At 46.5% G+C, this 18,106-nt stretch overlaps 1 protein-coding gene across 2 annotated transcripts in view; it reads right to left on the bottom strand.

Moving 5' to 3' along the window:
* The window catches only part of COMMD1 (copper metabolism domain containing 1), a 190,889-nt gene that overhangs the window by 123,192 nt on the left and 49,591 nt on the right, over positions 1 to 18,106 (bottom strand). Inside the window, exon 3 of one of the 2 annotated variants that reach the window (XM_033938231.1) lies at positions 12,482 to 12,559. The exons of the other annotated variant lie outside the window; for it this stretch is intronic. Coding sequence (XP_033794122.1) covers positions 12,518 to 12,559 — 42 coding nt within the window. The 3' untranslated portion in view covers positions 12,482 to 12,517. The remainder of the gene's footprint in view (positions 1 to 12,481; positions 12,560 to 18,106) is intronic. 2 annotated transcript variants of the gene reach the window in all.

Here is an 18,106-nt window from a genome sequence, read left to right as displayed (position 1 = left end):
GTCTGGTGGTCCTCCAGGACAGGGTTGGTAACCACTGACTTAGACTACTCAATCAAAATTCAGTAGCAACTATGTACAGCAGTAGTAAAGTAGGAATAATATTTTGACACTTACAGTTTTTTAGTAGGCTTTTTTTTTGTTAAGGACACTCTCTAGGAAGGAGGCTACATATAAAGTCTTTTTTGAGCTTTTCACTAATTGAAAGCCCCTCTCCTTAGATGGGGAGCTGCTTTGGAATTCCTTTATGTTCTTTACATAGGGCTCACTGAGCCTTCAAATGCAAAGTCCTTGGTATATTCGTCCTCAGATGGTACTCAGCTGTTGGTTCCCTTATCCTTGTAGTTCCTGTATCCCTCACACTTGCTGTTTCACAGCTCTGATCCTTCTCCTTTGTTTCAGTGCAGCAGCTGAATGGCTCTGTTACTGTTTTCCACTATACTTCTCTTCCCCTGCACACTTGCAGGACTGGCCAGTCATGAGCAACCCTTACATTAATGATGCTGAGGCTAGGGAGCAGAAGCCAAAGACAAAACACTCACTCTGAATTTGGTAGTCTGTCAGTCTAAGCAGAAGGCCCATTCCTTGCTCCAGGATAGTTAGGGTTAAAAAAAAAAAAAAGGGTCAACAATAATATACAGGAGGAAGTATCTAGAACCTTAGTGCCTATACAATTAAATCTAGCCAATCTACCGTATTTTTCAGTCCATAAGATGCACTTTTTCCACTCGCGAGAACTGATGCAGCCATTCAGAAATCGTGGCGGGGCCAAGCAGCAGTGCAGACAGCGCGCTCCTGCTGGCCCATACACCGCTGGACCACCAGGCTTCAGGGGGCATTTAAAAAGGTACTGCAGGTGGGCGAGGGTGTTATAAAAGGAAGGGCCATTGGGCAGGCCATGTTTTAAAGGTTACTGGGAGGAAGAGGATTATTAGTTGGCTGGGACAGATCCCTCCTGTCCCAGCCTACCACTAGACCACCAGAGGTGAGGGGGGTGGCAGGTTATAGGTCAGGGAAGGGGGGGATAGGGTGCAGAGCCTGGCAATGAAGGGGGGACAGAGTGCAGAGCCTGGCAAGGAGTGTGGGGTTGGGTGCAGAGCCTGGCAGGGAGTGTGGGGTTGGGTGCAGAGCCTGGCAGGGAGTGAGGGAGGCTGGGTGCACAATTTGGTTCAGAATGGGGTTTTTTCTTGGTTTCCTATGCTAAATCTAGGGTGCATCTTATGGTCCAGTGCATCTTATAGAGCAAAAAATTCGGTAGTTAGCTTCAGTTGAAAATAAAAGATTTATATTATATAATCTGCTTCTGTTGTCTCTCTCATGAATATTCATTGTGGATATCTTAAAAACCCAGCCTGTTGAGTGTATCCAGAGGATTGAACTGAGAACCACTGAGAAACAAAAAAAGTCTCGACCATTTTAAGGGTTTACTTTGTCATCTATTTAAGGAAGCATTTACAGTATGACAACCTTCAAATCTAGACTCTGTTTGTCAGCTATGAAGGAAACACTCTCTTGCCCCAGCCCTTTTGTTCTTCTTGTAAGTGTTCTCCTTTTCTTTTGCAATTGTATTTCATATCCCCAACCTTACGTTTCCCGTTAGCCATACTGTATGCCCAAATTTAGTATTGCCATTTGTACTGTGAGTTATTATTATTTTAACCCCAAATCTTTTTATTGTAACTCGCTTAGAAACCATGATAAGCAATTTTATCAAATTTTAATAAAAACTTGAAACTTAAAAACTAAATCCAGATCTTTCTTTTTACTCACTCCTCTTCCTTTGATTTTGGCCAAACCATATATAGTTAACTCTGGTAAGTCACAAAGGAGAGCAGTTAGCATCAAAGGGGGTTAGAAAACAATGATTTCACACAAAACAGGCTCAAATCAGCCCAGACACAACATTTACTGTCATTTTATCCTGTCTTACCTCTTTGACAAACTTGGCATTGAAATAATGGCCTATCTGCAATCCAGACATCAGACAGAGTCCAGAGGCACTCTTGATTGTCCAGTTGCTGTTACTAACATAATTACAGAGTTGTTCCAGCCTGTCTGCTTGCCCCTTGAACTACAATGCAGTGTATATTCCTGCCAAATACTAATCAGCGTCTTTGTGTCTGAAAAAACCCCAGACAGAATGGAGTTTGCATTAACCAGGCCCCCAGATGCCCAGATGACTGAATATGTCAAAGAACTACCTTTTTAGCTAAATAGAACTGTGTTTAAGGAATAGTGAAGCAAATAAGATATGGAACATTTAGAAAAGCAGAGCATGAACAGCCAGGTCATGCTTTGAAATGAAAATCAGCATTACTAGGAAACACATTTCAAATTCTTAAGCATTATTTTTAGGACTCATTGCTACACATAAAAATGCCTTGGGGGAGGGGGCAGAGTACTTCAAAACGACACGTGAAAGTCAAAAGCTGTCCCAGTCTATACACTGCATTTCAACAAGCTGAGACCAGAAGAAGCTTTCCCTAACTTGCTCATCCAAGGGATAAAAAGTTACTCCTGCTAGAATTCTACACTACTGCGCAGCACAGAATTTGCGCAGTAGGCCCCATCCACGCAGAATTGTTGTCTCCTGCACTCCTGGTCCTGCTCCTGACAACACCCCTCCCTTTCCTCTGTTTGGACCCCCTTCCCGTGCGGAGCTGGTTTCTCTTATTTGCAGGCCCTCCCAAAGCAGCAGCGGCGGCGGTCGGCCAGCAGTGGTACTGATGTAAATAGGCTGCTTGTAGGCTGGTCCCGCAAGGGCCTTTCCAATGCTATGTCACTTCCGATGCAGCAGAGGAAAGGCCCTGGCAGAATTGGCCACATGCAGCCTGTTTACAGCACTGGGTTTGGAGCAAAAGTGTTAATTACTTAAGCAATAAGAAGATGGAATATAACAAAAGAGAAGCCAACTGCATGAAACTCCCAATTATTTTCGTAATCTTGTCAGTATCTGGTCAGCAGGAAACAAAGAACCAGTTTGAACTGAATTCCTGAGTTGTGATTGGACACTATTACTGACGTTATTGAACCTAACTTCCAGCTTCTATGGTCCATAAAACAGGAAGATTCACCTAAGCTCCCTCTCTCTTTGGATCGCCGTTGGACTTCTCACTACTATGCTGCAACTGAAGAACTTTTATTCCAGCAAGGAACTTTCATCTCATCCAGCTACCCTCTGCAAACCACAGACCTCTTTCACCCTTTGAACCAGAAGCAACAATAAGAAAAATAAAACTTTTTGGCATTTATCAGAATGAGTTAATTTTTATCCAGCTTAATTAATCATTCTGCATCTCTAACAATATTTTATTTTGTGACACATTTCCCTTATTTAAAGATCCCTAAATTGTAACTAAAATTAATGCATTCCTTCATAATCTTGTAAATAAACTTGCTCTGTAAAAATAAGAATCTAATTCTTTCTTAATGTTCTAAATATATTGTCCTGAAGTTACTCAGAGCTAAGTTATAAATAGATAGTGCTGTCCCCAACATCTATTTATATACTGTATTTTCTTGTTATATTTAGTAGAGAGAGGAAGAGTGTGACTCAGACCAGAAAGGAGGTGGGAAGGGAAGAAGAGATTCTTAGCCAATGATGAAAGGGAGAGAGAAATGACACACCATGGGAGCTAGGGAGGGGATTCAGGGTGCAAATGAGAGAGAGGGCGATTTAGAGGGAGACAAAACTACAGTTGGAGTGAGAGAGGGAACTGAGGAGGCTGGAACCTGAGAAAGGTAAAGGTAGGGCAGCGCTGGCACCTTATGAGAATGGCTGCCGCACCGGGGTTCCTCCAAACAAGAAGATTTTATTTTAAATAGAACCAGGAAGGTGAGGGGAGGGAGAGAGACAAAAGGGGAAGAGATGCGCAAACAGCATGCTAGCCCTGGTCACTTGAGGTCCCAGAAATATTGGGGGTGATCAGGCACTCACAGAGCAGGTGCCTATGATCTGCTATGTCATATACTTTACGGCTGATTTATTTAAAACATGGCTAACTAGAAACATAGAAACAGACGGCAGAAAAGGGCCATGGCCCATCCAGTTTGCCCACACCAATGACCCACCCCCAACTCCAGTTTGCATCAATTTAAGATTGAGCTCAGTATGCCAGATAAAATCAAAAGCAATTTTAAGGTTAATAAAACCTACAAATATACTCCCGGAGGGTATGTTTTTCTCATACTTGTTTATCAGTGATTATAAGGCATAGATGTGGTCACAGAGAAACCTAATCTGACTTATGTGCAAGCTTTGTTAATCATTACCAATTGTAGTACTGTTTGTTGAGAATACACCATAGTTTGCTAATGTTACTGCTGACACAAATCCTTCTATATTTATGTTAATGGTATTTACCGGTACATGTTAACAGATTGAGGTAATTAATCCTGCTGACCAAGTCTTGCTCAAATAGACAGAAAAGAGATTACACTTCTCCCTCCGTATCCATGGGGGTTAGGGGCAGAGCCGGCCCGCGAATATTAAATATTGTTAAATGTTTTTACTAGTGTTTCCTGGACTTATACACTGCTGCAATTAAGGATAGTTTTATTGCCCTAGTAGCTATACAAGCTTCTCTAAACTGTAGGCACTTCTTAATTTCCTGTATTTTTAAAGGAGTGTCTAATGCTGTTTGGTTATATTCAGTTACACATTCTAAAATGTTTAATTTCGCCTGAGGCTGTTTTTGATCGCTTGTACAAGGCGATCAAGTTTGATCTCTTTATACTTAGTACAGTAAATGATGGCAAATTAAAAACCAAAATGGACCATCCATTCTGAATTATTTATTCTGATTTTTCCTGTATTTAGTTCCACTATAAGGTTGCTTTATAGTCTTTTCAAATTGCAAAGATAAGTGCTGCATAGTTAGAACATAAGAACATAAGAAGTTGCCTCCACTGGGTCAGACCGAGGTCCATCTCGCCCAGCGGTCCGCTCCCGCGGCGGCCCATCAGGTCTGCGACCTGTGAAGTGGTTTCTGACCACTTCTGTAACCTACCTCAAGTTATATCTGTACCCCTCTATCGCCTTATCCTCTAGGAACCTATCCAAACCCTCCTTGAACCCCTGTACAGAGTTCTGGCCTATCACATTCTCCGGAAGCGCGTTCCATGTGTCCACCACCCTCTGGGTAAAAAAGAACTTCCTAGCATTTGTTCCAAACCTGTCCCCTTTCAATTTCGCCGAGTGACCCCTAGTGCTTGTGGCTCCCCACAGTTTGAAGAATCTGTCCTTATTCACTTTCTCTATGCCCTTAAGGATTTTGAAGGTTTCTATCATGTCCCCTCTAAGTCTCCTCTTCTCCAGGGAGAACAGCCCCAGCATTTTTAACCTGTCAGCGTATGAAAAATGTTCCATACCTTTTATCAGTTTAGTCGCCCTCCTCTGCACTCCCTCGAGTATCGCCATGTCCTTCTTGAGGTACGGCGACCAGTATTGAACACAGTACTCCAGGTGCGGGCACACCATTGCGCGATACAGCGGCATGATGACCTCCTTCGTCCTGGTTGTAATACCCTTTTTGATGATGCCCAGCATTCTGTTTGCTTTCTTTGAGGCTGTCGCACATTGCGCCGATGGTTTCAGTGATGTGTCGACCATCACCCCCAGGTCCCTTTCAAGGTTACTCACCCCTAGCAGTGTTCCCCCCATTTTGTAGCTGAACATCGGGTTCTTTTTCCCTACATGCATGACCTTGCATTTCTCTACGTTAAAACTCATTTGCCACTTTTTTGCCCAGTCTTCCAGTCTCGTTAGGTCCCTTTGCAGGTCTTCACAGTCTTCCGTGTTTCTAACCCTGCTGCAGAGTTTGGTGTCATCAGCAAATTTGATAACCTCACATTTTGTCCCTGCCTCCAGATCGTTAATAAATATATTGAACAGTAGAGGTCCCAGCACCGACCCCTGTGGAACTCTGCTCGTGACCCATTGCCAGTCTGAGTATTGGCCTTTTACTCCAACCCTCTGTTTCCTGCCTGCCAACCAGTGTTTGATCCATCGGTAGATATCCCCTTGCACCCGGTGGTTCCACAGCTTTTTAAGTAGCCGCTCGTGAGGTACCTTGTCGAAGGCTTTTTGGAAGTCAAGGTAAATGATGTCTATGGATTCCCCCTTATCCATCTGGCTGTTTATTCCCTCAAAGAAGTACAGCAAGTTCGTGAGGCATGACCTTCCCTTGCAGAAGCCATGCTGGCTCGCCTTCAGTTGTCCATTGTTTTCTATGTGTTCGCAGATTGTGTCCTTTACCATTGCTTCCATCATCTTCCCTGGAACCGAGGTCAAGCTCACAGGCCTGTAGTTTCCCGGGTCACCCCTTGATCCCTTCTTAAAGATGGGCGTGACATTTGCTATTTTCCAGTCCTCTGGGATCTCCCCTGTTTTTAGGGAGAGGTTACATATTTGGCGAAGTGTCTCTGCTATTTCGTTTCTCAGTTCTTTTAGTACCCTTGGGTGGATGCCGTCCGGGCCCGGTGATTTGTCGCTCTTTAGTCTGTCTATCTGTCTGAGGACATCCTCTTTGCTTACCTCTAGTTGTACCAGCCTTTCATCGTGTTCTCCGTTTATAATCACCTCGGGTTCTGGAATATTGGATGTGTCCTCTCTGGTGAAGACTGACGAGAAGAATTTGTTTAACCTGTCAGCTATCTCTTTTTCCTCCTTTATCGCTCCTTTCCTGTCTCCGTCGTCCAGTGGTCCCACTTCCTCTCTGGCTGGTTGTTTCCCTTTCACATACCTGAAGAAGGGTTTGAAGTTTCTTGCTTCTCCTGCCAGTCTTTCCTCATATTCTCTCTTTGCTTTCCTGACCTCTCGATGACATTCTTTCTGGTGTCTTTTGTGCTCTTCCTGGTTTTCCTTTGTTGGTTCCTTTTTCCATTTCTTGAAGGATGATTTCTTGTCGCTTATCGCCTTTTTAACTGCAGTTGTTATCCATGCTGGGTTTCTAGTTCGATTTTTTTTGCACCCTTTCCTAAACCTTGGGACATACAGGTCTTGTGCCTCGAGCACTGTGCCTTTAAGCAGTGTCCAGGCTTCCTTTCCGGTCTTCACCTTCCCTGAGCTGTTGCTGAGCTTTTTTCCTACCATCTTCCTCATGTCCTTGTAGTTTCCTTTTCTGAAGTTGAGTGCTGTCGTTGTGGTTCTTTTCACCTTTGATGCTCCCATGTTTAATTTGTACTGGATCATGTTGTGATCGCTGTTCCCTAATGGTGCTAGTACCACCACTTCCTTTGCGGGTCCCTCTAGCCCGTTGAGGATTAGGTCTAGAGTGGCATCCCCTCGCGTTGGTTCCGTGACCAGTTGCTCCATGAAACAGTCCCTTATCGCCTCTAGGAATTTAGTTTCTCACGTGCAATTTGAGTGCCCAATGTCCCAGTCTATTCCCGGATAGTTGAAATCCCCCATAACCACCACTCTTCCACTTTTGCACACCTGTCTCAGTTCGGCCTCCAGGTCCAGGTCGTTTGCTTCTGGCTGTCCTGGTGGGCGATAGTACAGACCCAATTTGATGTCAGCTCCTTCCCCTCCTGTCAGTTTAACCCATAGCAACTCCAGACTGTCTGCTCTTATTGTTGTTTCTGTTCTGGATGAAGGAATGGAGTCCTTTATATACAGTGGTATTCCTCCCCCTTTCTTGTGTGCCCTGTCCCTCCTGTAGAGTTTGTACTAGAGAGCTGCACGGGAACGGGGATGACGGGAATCCCGCGGGACCCGCGGGTTCCCCCTTTGGGTCACGGGGATCCCGTGGGGACGCCCCCTAGGGTCGCGGGGATCCCGTGGGGACGCCTCCGAGGGTCGCGGGGTTCCTGCGGGGTTGGATCGCAGTGCACTCGAGCCGCGAGGGTAGTCTCCTTCTCCTTACCTGCCCTGTCGCAGCACACAGCCGAACGGAAATCTTCCCGATGTCAGCGCTGACGTCGGAGGGAGGGCTTAAGCAAAGCCCTCCCTTCCTCCGACGTCAGCGCTGACATCAGGAAGGCTTCCGGTCAGCTGTGTGCGGCAGGGCAGGTAGGGAGAAGGCAATGGCGTACGAAAGAGGGGGGAGGGGGCGGTCCGCCCCGGAGAATGTGCACAGCCGGTCAGGTCCCCCGATCGACCGACAACAGGCCCGGCCGACAAATCTCCCTGCCCTGTAGCCGCGAATCTAAATTACCTCTTACAGCAGCTTCACTACTCCAGCTGCTGTAAGAAGGTAATTTAGATTCGCGGCTACAGGACAGGGAGATTTGTCCGACCGGGCCTGTTCTGTTGTCGGTCGGGTGCAAAAGCGCCACAAAGGTGGAGGCAGGGAGGGAGGAAAGGTGGAGTGGAGAAGAAAAGACGCTTAAGGGGGGAGAAGGCCGCTGAAAGCACTGGGGAAGACAAAGGGGTGGAAAAGAACGCTGAAAGGACATGGGGTAAACGGGAGGAGGGGGGGAAGGACCCTGAAAGCACTGGGGAAGACAAAGGGGTGAAGAATGCCGCTGAAAGGACATGGGGAAGACAGAGGGGGGAGAAGGCCGCTGAAAGGACATGGGGAAGACAGAGGGGGGAGAAGGACGCTGAAAGGACATGGGGAAGGCAGAGGGGGGAGAAGGATGCTGCCTGACAGGACATGGGGAAGATGGTGGGGGAGAAGGGCACTGAAAGTAAATGGGGAAGAGGGAATGGGAAGAAGACGCTGGCAGGGAAGAAGACAGAGGTGCCAGACTATTGGGGGAGCGGAGGGAAAAAGATGGGTGACAGACCAATTTGGGAGGGGGGAGAAAGGGAGAGGCACAGTAACAGAGCAAATGGAAGACACAGAGAGAAGAGAGGCAGTGGATGGAAGGAATTGAATGAGAACATGAAGAAAGCAGAAACCAGGCAATAAAGGTAGGAAAAAAATTCTTTTTTTTTTTTTTGCTTAAGGATAAAGTAGAATATTAGTTGTGTTGATAAAAATTTATAAACATTAGAGGCTCTGGTAGAAACCCGTTTACAAAGTATGTATTCTTCCCAATTAATATTTCCAAATTAATAAAGTCTTTTTGCTTATTTTTAAATGGGTTTCTACCAGAGCCTTTAATTCAGTAGCATAATTAAATGAAATAACTATTTCTGTAGTTTATAGGGACGGGCGGGGACGTAGGGGATTCCTCGCGGGGACGGGTGGGGACGGAGGGGATTCCTCGCGGGGACGGGTGGGGACGGGTGGGAGTCCTCACGGGGACGGGTGGGGACGGGTGGGACTTTGGCGGGGACGGGTGGGATTTCTGTCCCCGCGCAACTCTCTAGTTTGTACCCTGGTATGGCCACATCCCATTTGTTGTCCTCCGACCACCATGTCTCTGTGATTCCTATTATGTCTAGGTCCTTTTTTCCGGTTATAACTTCTAGCTCCCCCATTTTAGTCCTTAGGCTCCTAGCATTTGTATATAGGCAATTTAAGTCCCAGTTTGTTACCTTTTCTTTTGGATCTACTCTTGGTTTGTTGCTCCTGCTGGTCTCCTCACGTGCTGCCTCATGTGGTGTGTCTATCCCTTCCTCTGCCCGCTTCTTTGTTCTTTGATAGCCCTCTGGTTCCGGCTGTTTCCTCCTTGTCTTGCTCTTTAGCTCTAATTTCCCATCGGGTCCCTGTGCTGCATTTTTGGGTTTATGTCCATAAAGTGTCCATTTTGTCTCTAGTCCACTATTGCCAGTTCCTGTCTCAGTATCTTTGCTCGATACTGTGGTCCGATGTGTCGAGGTCAGGTCGACTATCGGCTTTCCCCTTGTTATCAGTTTAAAGTCATGTCTATGCAGGTCTGGATGTTACGTGCCAGCATCCTCGTCCCAGCCGTGCTCAAATGCAGTCCGTCTCTCCTGTAGAGCTTGCTTTTCCCCAGGAAGGTTGACCAGTTCCGTACAAAGAGGAAACCCTCCTCGTCACACCATCGCCTTAGCCATCCATTTGTTGCTTGAAGCTCGGTCTGCCTCCTCGCATCTGCCCTTGGTACTGGCAGGATCTCTGAAAAGGCTATCTTCCCTGTCCTCAGCTTCAGCTTCCTCCCCAGGATCTTAAAATGCTCGGTCAGTGTAGTCATGTTGAAATTTCTTCTGCTGACGTCATTTGTTCCGACGTGGATTATCACTGCTGTGTCCTCTGTCTCAGCTCCCTCCATGATTCTCTCGATTCTGTCAGAGATGTCCTTTGTCCTCGCCCCTGGGAGACATGTCACTAGGCGATCCGCTCTGCCTCCTGCTATGTGACTCTCCACCTCTCTCAGGATTGAGTCTCCCACCACGATAGCAGATTTTCCTCTCCTCAGCTTCCTCCTGGGTCTCAGGTCTGTATCGATGATTGGGTCCTCCAATCCTTCTTTCTCCTGGTTGGTTCCTCCGCAAGGTTCCTCTCCCTCGGCTCCTGGTGGGTCCTGGTGGGTCCCGGTGGCTCCTGGCGGGTCCTGTCCTCCATCCATTTGTTCCCTTCTGAAGAATGGGTGATCCTATGTCTCTACCATCCTGCAGGCCTCCTCGATGAATCTTTCGAGCTCTCTGACCTGTTCGTTGATGTGGTTTTCTCTGGTGGTGTCCTCAGTTGATTCAAATTCCCTTGGTTCCTCTATGGAGCGGAGTCCCTCTAGCTCCTGTACTTTGATCTGCAGTCTCCCGACCTCCTTCTTTAGGCTAGCCAGTTCCTCACATCGACTGCATATGTAGGCCTGCCTCCCGGAAGGGAGGTAGTCATACATGTGACAATCAATGCAGTATACTGGAAAGCCTCGCTGGCCTTCTGCTGCCTCCATTATTCCTTCTTTGTGACTAAAGTTGGTGCGCTGGAGTGTGCCTGACGTGTATCTGAAGGCCCTTGGTGTGTAGGAGTGGTACACGGCGTGCAGCTAGCTGAAAGTAGATAGAGAAGAGAAGAATGAGAACAGAAGAAAAGTACTTTTTTTTTTTTTTTTGAGTTAGAGTTAGAGTTTGCTGCTGGGCTGCCTGTGCTCCTGGCTCCTTCTCTAGGCTCCTTCGCAAAGGCGCTCTCGCTAAGGCGAGCGCCTTTGCCGCTCGCCTTCGCCGAACGCCGAACGGCCGTGCGCCGTTGGCTTGCCTTCTTTTAAGGGGGAGCCTGGGCGCTGACGCTGTCTCTGACGCGTTGGGGGGGGCGGAGCTCCCTCTCGCCGCTACCCCTGCTGATAGCCTGCCTGTCCGCCTTTCAACTCCTTCGGCGGCTCCCTTCTCCTGCCTCTCCGAGTCTCTCCTGTTGTTCCCCGCTCTCCTTCACTCCCTGCCTATCCTCAGCACGCGGGTCTTCAGTGCAGGTCGCGCTCCGGCTTGCCTCCTTTTAAGGGGGAGCCTGGGCGCTGACGCTGTCTCTGACGCGTTGGGGGGGCGGAGCTCCCTCTCGCCACTACCCCTGCTGATAGCCTGCCTGTCCGCCTTTCAACTCCTTCGGCGGCTCCCTTCTCCTGCCTCTCCGAGTCTCTCCTGCTGTTCCCTGCTCTCCTTCACTCCCTGCCTATCCTCAGCACGCGGGTCTTCAGTGCAGGTCGCGCTCCGGCTTGCCTCCTTTTAAGGGGGAGCCTGGGCGCTGACGCTGTCTCTGACGCGTTGGGGGGCGGAGCTCCCTCTCGCCGCTACCCCTGCTGATAGCCTGCCTGTCCGCCTTTCAACTCCTTCGGCGGCTCCCTTCTCCTGCCTCTCCGAGTCTCTCCTGCTGTTCCCCGCTCTCCTTCACTCCCTGCCTATCCTCAGCACGCGGGTCTTCCAAAGGGCTCTACAATGCTTCAGGTCAGAGAATTTTTTTCAACATTCCTCTTAGATTTTTATATTCCTTATCAACTTGAAGTGAATAACTTGCCTAGTGGTTAGAACATCAGTCATGAGTGACATTCAAGGGTCCTCACAGCTGCTATTAGGATAGTCACTTAACCCTCCATTGCCTCAGGTACACAGATTGTGAAACCTTCAAGGACAGGAAAATACCTATTGAACTTGAATTAAACTCATCTTGAGCAAAATTCCAATAATAAATAAACGTTTGTGTCTCTTTTTTCATAAGGTTCTTGTTATTTCATATTTTTTTCTGTAATCTGATATTTATAAAAGTTCAATAAACATACTTGGAATGGAATGGACAAAAGTGCAAAAAATAAAATAAAATTATAAATATATAAATGCTTTGGTTGGTTAGATTTTTTATTCCTGATTTTTCAGTCAGCAATTCCCTCACTGCTCTGTGAACAACTGTAGATGCTGTAAATCTTACTGCTTTGGTTTGTGTTCTGTGTTGTCCGACTATAGTCATTAATCAGGAAAGGGGAAAAGGATTGGGACTTGTATACCACCTTTTTGTAGTTATATAACCACACTCAAAAAGCGGTTTACATATATACAGGTACTTATTTTGTACCTGGGGCAATGGAGGATTACGTGATTTGCCCACAAAGAGCAGCCCACAACTGTTAATTCAAATACGGAATGACCTCACCACACACACACTCCCCTATCCCCTCAATATCTGAATGAAACAGTACATACCTCTGTCTAGAACAGCAGCAAAAGCCTAGTAGAACTCTACACAGGTACTTTAAGTAGCCAGGTGGGCGGGCAAGTGAACTAGAAAGAAAGACACAGGCCCATAAGCCACTCTACCTGCTACATTTATGGTAGACGTATGAGTCCACCAAAACCCTACTATACTGCCATATAGGTACCATAGTAGGTTTTGGGGAGATTTGGAGGACTCACCATAAATTAGTAGATTTTGGGGAGGTTTGGAGGACTCACCATAAATTAGAAGGGAGTTATGGTGAGTTATTAAATTAGAAGGGGGTTATGCTTGAGTACCTGAATAACTGCATATAAGCCGTTCTGAGCTCCCCTGGGGAGAACGGTATAGAAAATTGAATAAATAAAAAAAATAAAATAAAATATACATCTGTCTCCCTTTATGTGAAGCTCACAGTAGTGCCCTCTAAGGTATCCCACTGTTCTGTTCATAGGTGCCAGCTCTGTGGGTGCCTGAGCACTCCCCAATATTTTTGGGACCTCACGTGACCCCATGCAATGCATCTCTTCTTCTTCTGCCTCACCTTCCCGCACTGGAGTTCCAAGTGGGGGGGTGCGTCCAACCCAGGTGCAGCACATAAGCCTGAAGCCAACAAGAGCAGTGAGTTGTGAATGCTGCGCTGCTGACCAGGGAGGGGGTGACAAAGAAAGGGAGGGAGACAATTACTTCACCCGAGTGGAGAAAGGGAGGGAGAAGGAAGACCAGGGAAGGGAGAGAAAGAAAGGAAAGGAGATGCCAGACCATGAAGAGGGAGGGAGAGATGTCAGGGCATGGAGGGAAGGGAAGGCGAGATGCCAGGGCATGGAGGAAAGGGAAGGAGAGAGAGATGCCAGACTAAGTAGAAAGAAAGGAGAGGAGATACTAGAGAATGGAGGGTGAGGGAGAGATGGAAGGGAAGGGAAGAAGAGAGATGCCATGGCATCAGGGGAGGGAAGGGGACATATGACTAACCAAGGGGAAAGGAAGGAGAGGAGATGCCAGACAATGGAGGGGGAAGAAGAAATGGAGGGGAAGGAGAAGAGGATGCCAGGACATGGGGTTGAGATAGGAAGAAGAGAGAGATGCCAGACCATGAAGTGGGAAGGAAGGAAGGAAAAGAAGAAAGAGATGTCAAAGCCTAGGGGAGGGGGTGGAGACAGAGAGAGCAAAATGGAGAGGGAGTGAAGCTGAAATGAATCATGTACAAAAGAGAGAAGGGTCACAAGATAGATGGTTTATGGAAAGGACGGTAGAAAGAGGGAAGATGTCATATGGAAGGGGCAAGGACAGACAGTGGATGGAAGGAGCAGAGAAAGAGGGCAGAGGCTGCATGGAAGGGAGAGAGGACAGACGCACACTGTTTAAAGATGATTAGGGAAGAAACAACAAAAAGGTAGAAAAAGGATATTTTTGTTGCTCTCTGCAGCTTGAGTTCTCAAGCTATGTCTTGGGTATCATCATTGATTCCACATTGTCCTTCAATGACCACCTCCAATTCTTGGTAAAAAAATGCTTTTTCAGCCTTCACATGCTGAGGAAAGTTAGATCCTGCTTCCATCAAAAACATTTTACTCTCCTTGTCCAATCCATCATCCTCTCCAGATTGGACTATTGCAACTCTATCTACTTAAGCCTAACTAAGAAAAACCTCCACAGACTCCAATGGATTCAGAATGCCGCGGCCAAGCTCATCTTCGCTAAAAGTAAATTTGACCATGTCTCCCCGCTCCTAGCCAAGCTCCACTGGCTTCCGATAATTGCCAGGGTCCACTATAAATGCGCCTGTTTAACTTTCAAAATCCTATATGGTATCCTCCCTCCCTTTATCCCTCTTTCTTAGAATTCCTCAAACCCTAATACCACCAGATCCTCCCACAAATTAAAACTATCCTTCCCCTCGCTAAAAGGCATTTCCCACACAGGAAAGCTAGGGGCCTCCCGCCACTTCAAAATCACTGAGCGCTGGAACAACCATACCTCCCCTCTTCGGAACTTGAGCTCTCTCCAAGTTTTCCGCAAACAACTGAAAACCTGGCTTTTCTCAAAAAATGTAAGTCTCCCTCCAACTTAGGAATCAAGGAAACTTATATCTTGGCATCCCAAGTCCTCTAAATTTTCTTCACACTTCTACCTCTAACCCTCTGTTGTAGTTCCTTCCTATTTCTCCTACTGTAAACCGCGTCGAGCTCTACGAACGTGGAGATGATGCGGTATACAAACCTAAGGATTAGATTAAATTAGTTGTATTGATAAACATTTATAAACAGAAAATGGAAATAAGATCATTTTTTAATTGAACTAATTTTAATACATTTTTTAAATTAACTTTTGGAGTCCAAATCCCCTTCCTCAGGTCATGGCAATGACTTGGGCCTGCGACCCTGCACACTAGCCATAAGGTTCCAGACGCTGGCCATAAAGCAGATGACCTTTAAAGGACAACCGGCTCAAGGTCGCTTTAGAAGATGAATTGCATGCCCATTGCCGAATCCAGAGCATTCTGCGAGCCGAAATGGAATTGGCAGCAACTTTCAAGATGTCATACAAGGCATCAGCCATATAATCCATACTGGAGATGAGAAAATCCAAATTGCAAAGCACCACAACATCAGGATCATTGAACAGCTTGGAATGGCATAATTGAGCCACAAAAGAAGAGGCCAACGCCGTCCTTAACTCCAGCAGCTTAGGGACAAAATACACACATCTGTCCTGAACATCACTGGGGAGAAATGTGTGCTTGGTGACCTGCATCACCGAGGAATCTACCTTCGAGGAAGCAACGTACTTGTTAAAGGCATCTGCCATGGGATACAGCTGTACCATGGCATGAGCACATTTTAAAGGGACCCTCAGGAGTCTCCAAACGTCCATAAGAGCCTGTATGAGATCAGGATTATTAGGAAGATGGTGGCCTCTGGTCACTTATAAGTGAACATTCTGCAGTGATTGGCTGCTCAGCCTCCAGCTTCAATTCCTGAAGAGATTCCAAGAATAAATCAACAAGGTGCGCATGCTTGAAAAATCGGCGCACAGTGGGATCCTCCCCCAAATCTGGGACCCAGCACTGATCTGGATTCTGGAGATCTGCCAAGTTCGCCATATCTGCAACCACCACAGTGCCTCACAGCAAAAACAAAGGTATGGAAAGGGTATCTGGTGCACAGCTGTCTTACCTGCCAGCACCCCCAAAGAAAAGCAAGTGAAAAGACCCTGGTCTAGAGCTGGGATCCCTGAGACAGGCGCAGGAGCCAGTGGAAGGAAAACACTCATAGACTTTTTAAATAAGTAATCCTGATAAAGCATATTCACAAATTCCAGGGAACACCCATCCTCCGCGGCGGAAGCCGACCTCTGCACATTAGTTTTAGACTGTTTGGAGGATCTGTGAGGTTTCTCGCCAGAGACGCACTTGTGTTTCATCGAAATGTCGCCAGCACAATCCCCAAAGTCCCCCAACACCATTTTGTGGGAGTCAGGACAGAAGGCACTAGAAGACCCTCCTTGGAGGTCGAAGGCACCAAACCTGGGTAAGCCTCGCAACCATTGCGGGCTGAAGCGCACATGGAATAGTGTTAAGTCTGGCATTTTCATTTGGGAGTGTGATTTTTTTTCACAGGTGATTAATCTCATTATGGACTATATGATGTATGAGGCAACTCTCATTTAGACTGATGTCTAGTGCTGGTCATCTCTGAGATTTTGCCTGAGCCAGAGGTTCTCGTTATCTACAAAGGGCTCATACTGATGTCCACCACTTTAAATGTTGTTTCCTCCCATTGAATGATTGTCTTGTCAAACTTACCTCTTTAGGTTTTAGGTGTTTTAGCCAATTCTTTAGTGGTCTTTCTCCTAGGATAGTATTGGCTATCTTTCAAGGGGTTTTTCCATTTTGCTGTTCAGCGAATCCAACAGCCATCCACCGCAAATGAGGCATGAATCCATGACATCCTTCCCAGGGGAGGTCATCTATGTGGTTTTCTTTCAAAAATGAAGCTGGCAAGTATAAAATATAACTAAAATGAAATCTGGAAAAATCCAAGATGGCCACTGAAGGCCTGTTTTGACTAAACATAGCCCAAGAAAACCACAGAGAACCCTCAAAAATGGCAAATTTAGGATTTTAGGGATGGGGGCATAGGGCATGCAGTGAAACCACATAAAACCCCCTTTTTCAAGACCCCCCAAAAAAATCTCTGATTCAAGCTGTTAGCTTGTACTCACAGAAACATGTGTTGACAGGGGAAACACTGCAGACAGAGCGGAACAGCTCACAGGGAGATATTCTGCCTCAACTTGATAGAAAGCTGAACTTTGAATCTTCTGACTGCCCCACCGGAATGACTTCCATGGCTGGTCACGTCTGCCATCCTCGGACACGCCTGCAGCACACATGGCAGAGGAACACAGTCTGGCTCTGATCCCGAGCACTCCTCCACGGAAGCACACCAGCCTGCGCTCGACCCACTAGTGGACGAAACTGGGGCGAGCTAGCTTCCAAGGGAATGGTTCCTGAACCCCGATCTGATGTGCAGGCTGTCCAGAGGGCTTACTGACAACCAGGGAATCCTCCAGAAACAGACTTGTCTCAAAGGTCTGCAATCTCCCATAGTTGGAGCTGTCCCTCAGGGAACCTTTGCAGCACGAGGGCAAAAACCACAAACGTAAAGACTGAAATTACACGAAATAAAACACGAGCAGAAGAGACTCTCCTACAGCCTGGCTTGTAGGAAAAAAGACTGAGGAACTCAGGCACTGACACAGTGATGAGGTATGAGGGGAAGGGGTTTAAGTCTCTGGAATTTTGAAGCTTCCTATAAAGTCCTGGTGGGTAGATGGAAATAACCTACTTGTCCCGGAATAATAGGACATTACCTCCTATCTCATGACTTTCTAATTACCTCAGAAGTCTCTCATGAGGTACTTTGTCAAATGCCTTTTGAAAATCCAAATACACAGTATCAACTGGCTCACCTTTATCCACATGTTCCTTCACTCCTTCAAAGAAATACAGTAGATTGATGAGGCAAGATTTCTCTTGACTAAATCCATGTTGGCTTTCTCTCATTATTCCATGCTGATGTATATGTTCTATCATTTGTTCTTTATAATAGTCTCTACCATTTTTGCCAGCACCAACATCGGACTCGCTGGTCTATAATTTCCTAGATCACCTCTGGAACCCTATTTAAAAATTGGCATCAATTTGGTCACCCTCCAGTCTTCTGGTACTATTCTGGATTTTAAAGAAAAATTACAAATTACTAACAGTAGTTCTTGTACAATCCCACTTTATGGATTAAGAACTGGTTGAAAGACAGAAAACAGAGAGTAGGTTTAAATAGTCAATAGTCTCAATGGAGAAGGGTAAACAGTGTGGTTCCCCAGGGATCTGAGCTGAGACCATTGCTTTTTAACATATTTATCAATAATCTAGAGATGGGAATAACTAGCGAGATAACTAAATTGGCTGATGACACAAAGTTATTAAATCGCAAGACGATTGTGAAAAACTGCAAAATGGATCTTGGGAGACTGGGCATCAAAATGGCAGATGACATATGACGTGAACAAGTGCAAAGTGATGCACGTGGGAAAGAGGAACCCAAACTATA

The sequence above is a fragment of the Geotrypetes seraphini genome, chromosome 3 (assembly GCF_902459505.1).
Source record: "Geotrypetes seraphini chromosome 3, aGeoSer1.1, whole genome shotgun sequence".
NCBI lineage: Eukaryota > Metazoa > Chordata > Amphibia > Gymnophiona > Dermophiidae > Geotrypetes > Geotrypetes seraphini.
The sequence above is the reverse complement of the archived record's forward strand: the minus strand, read 5'-3'. Positions and strand labels throughout refer to the sequence as shown.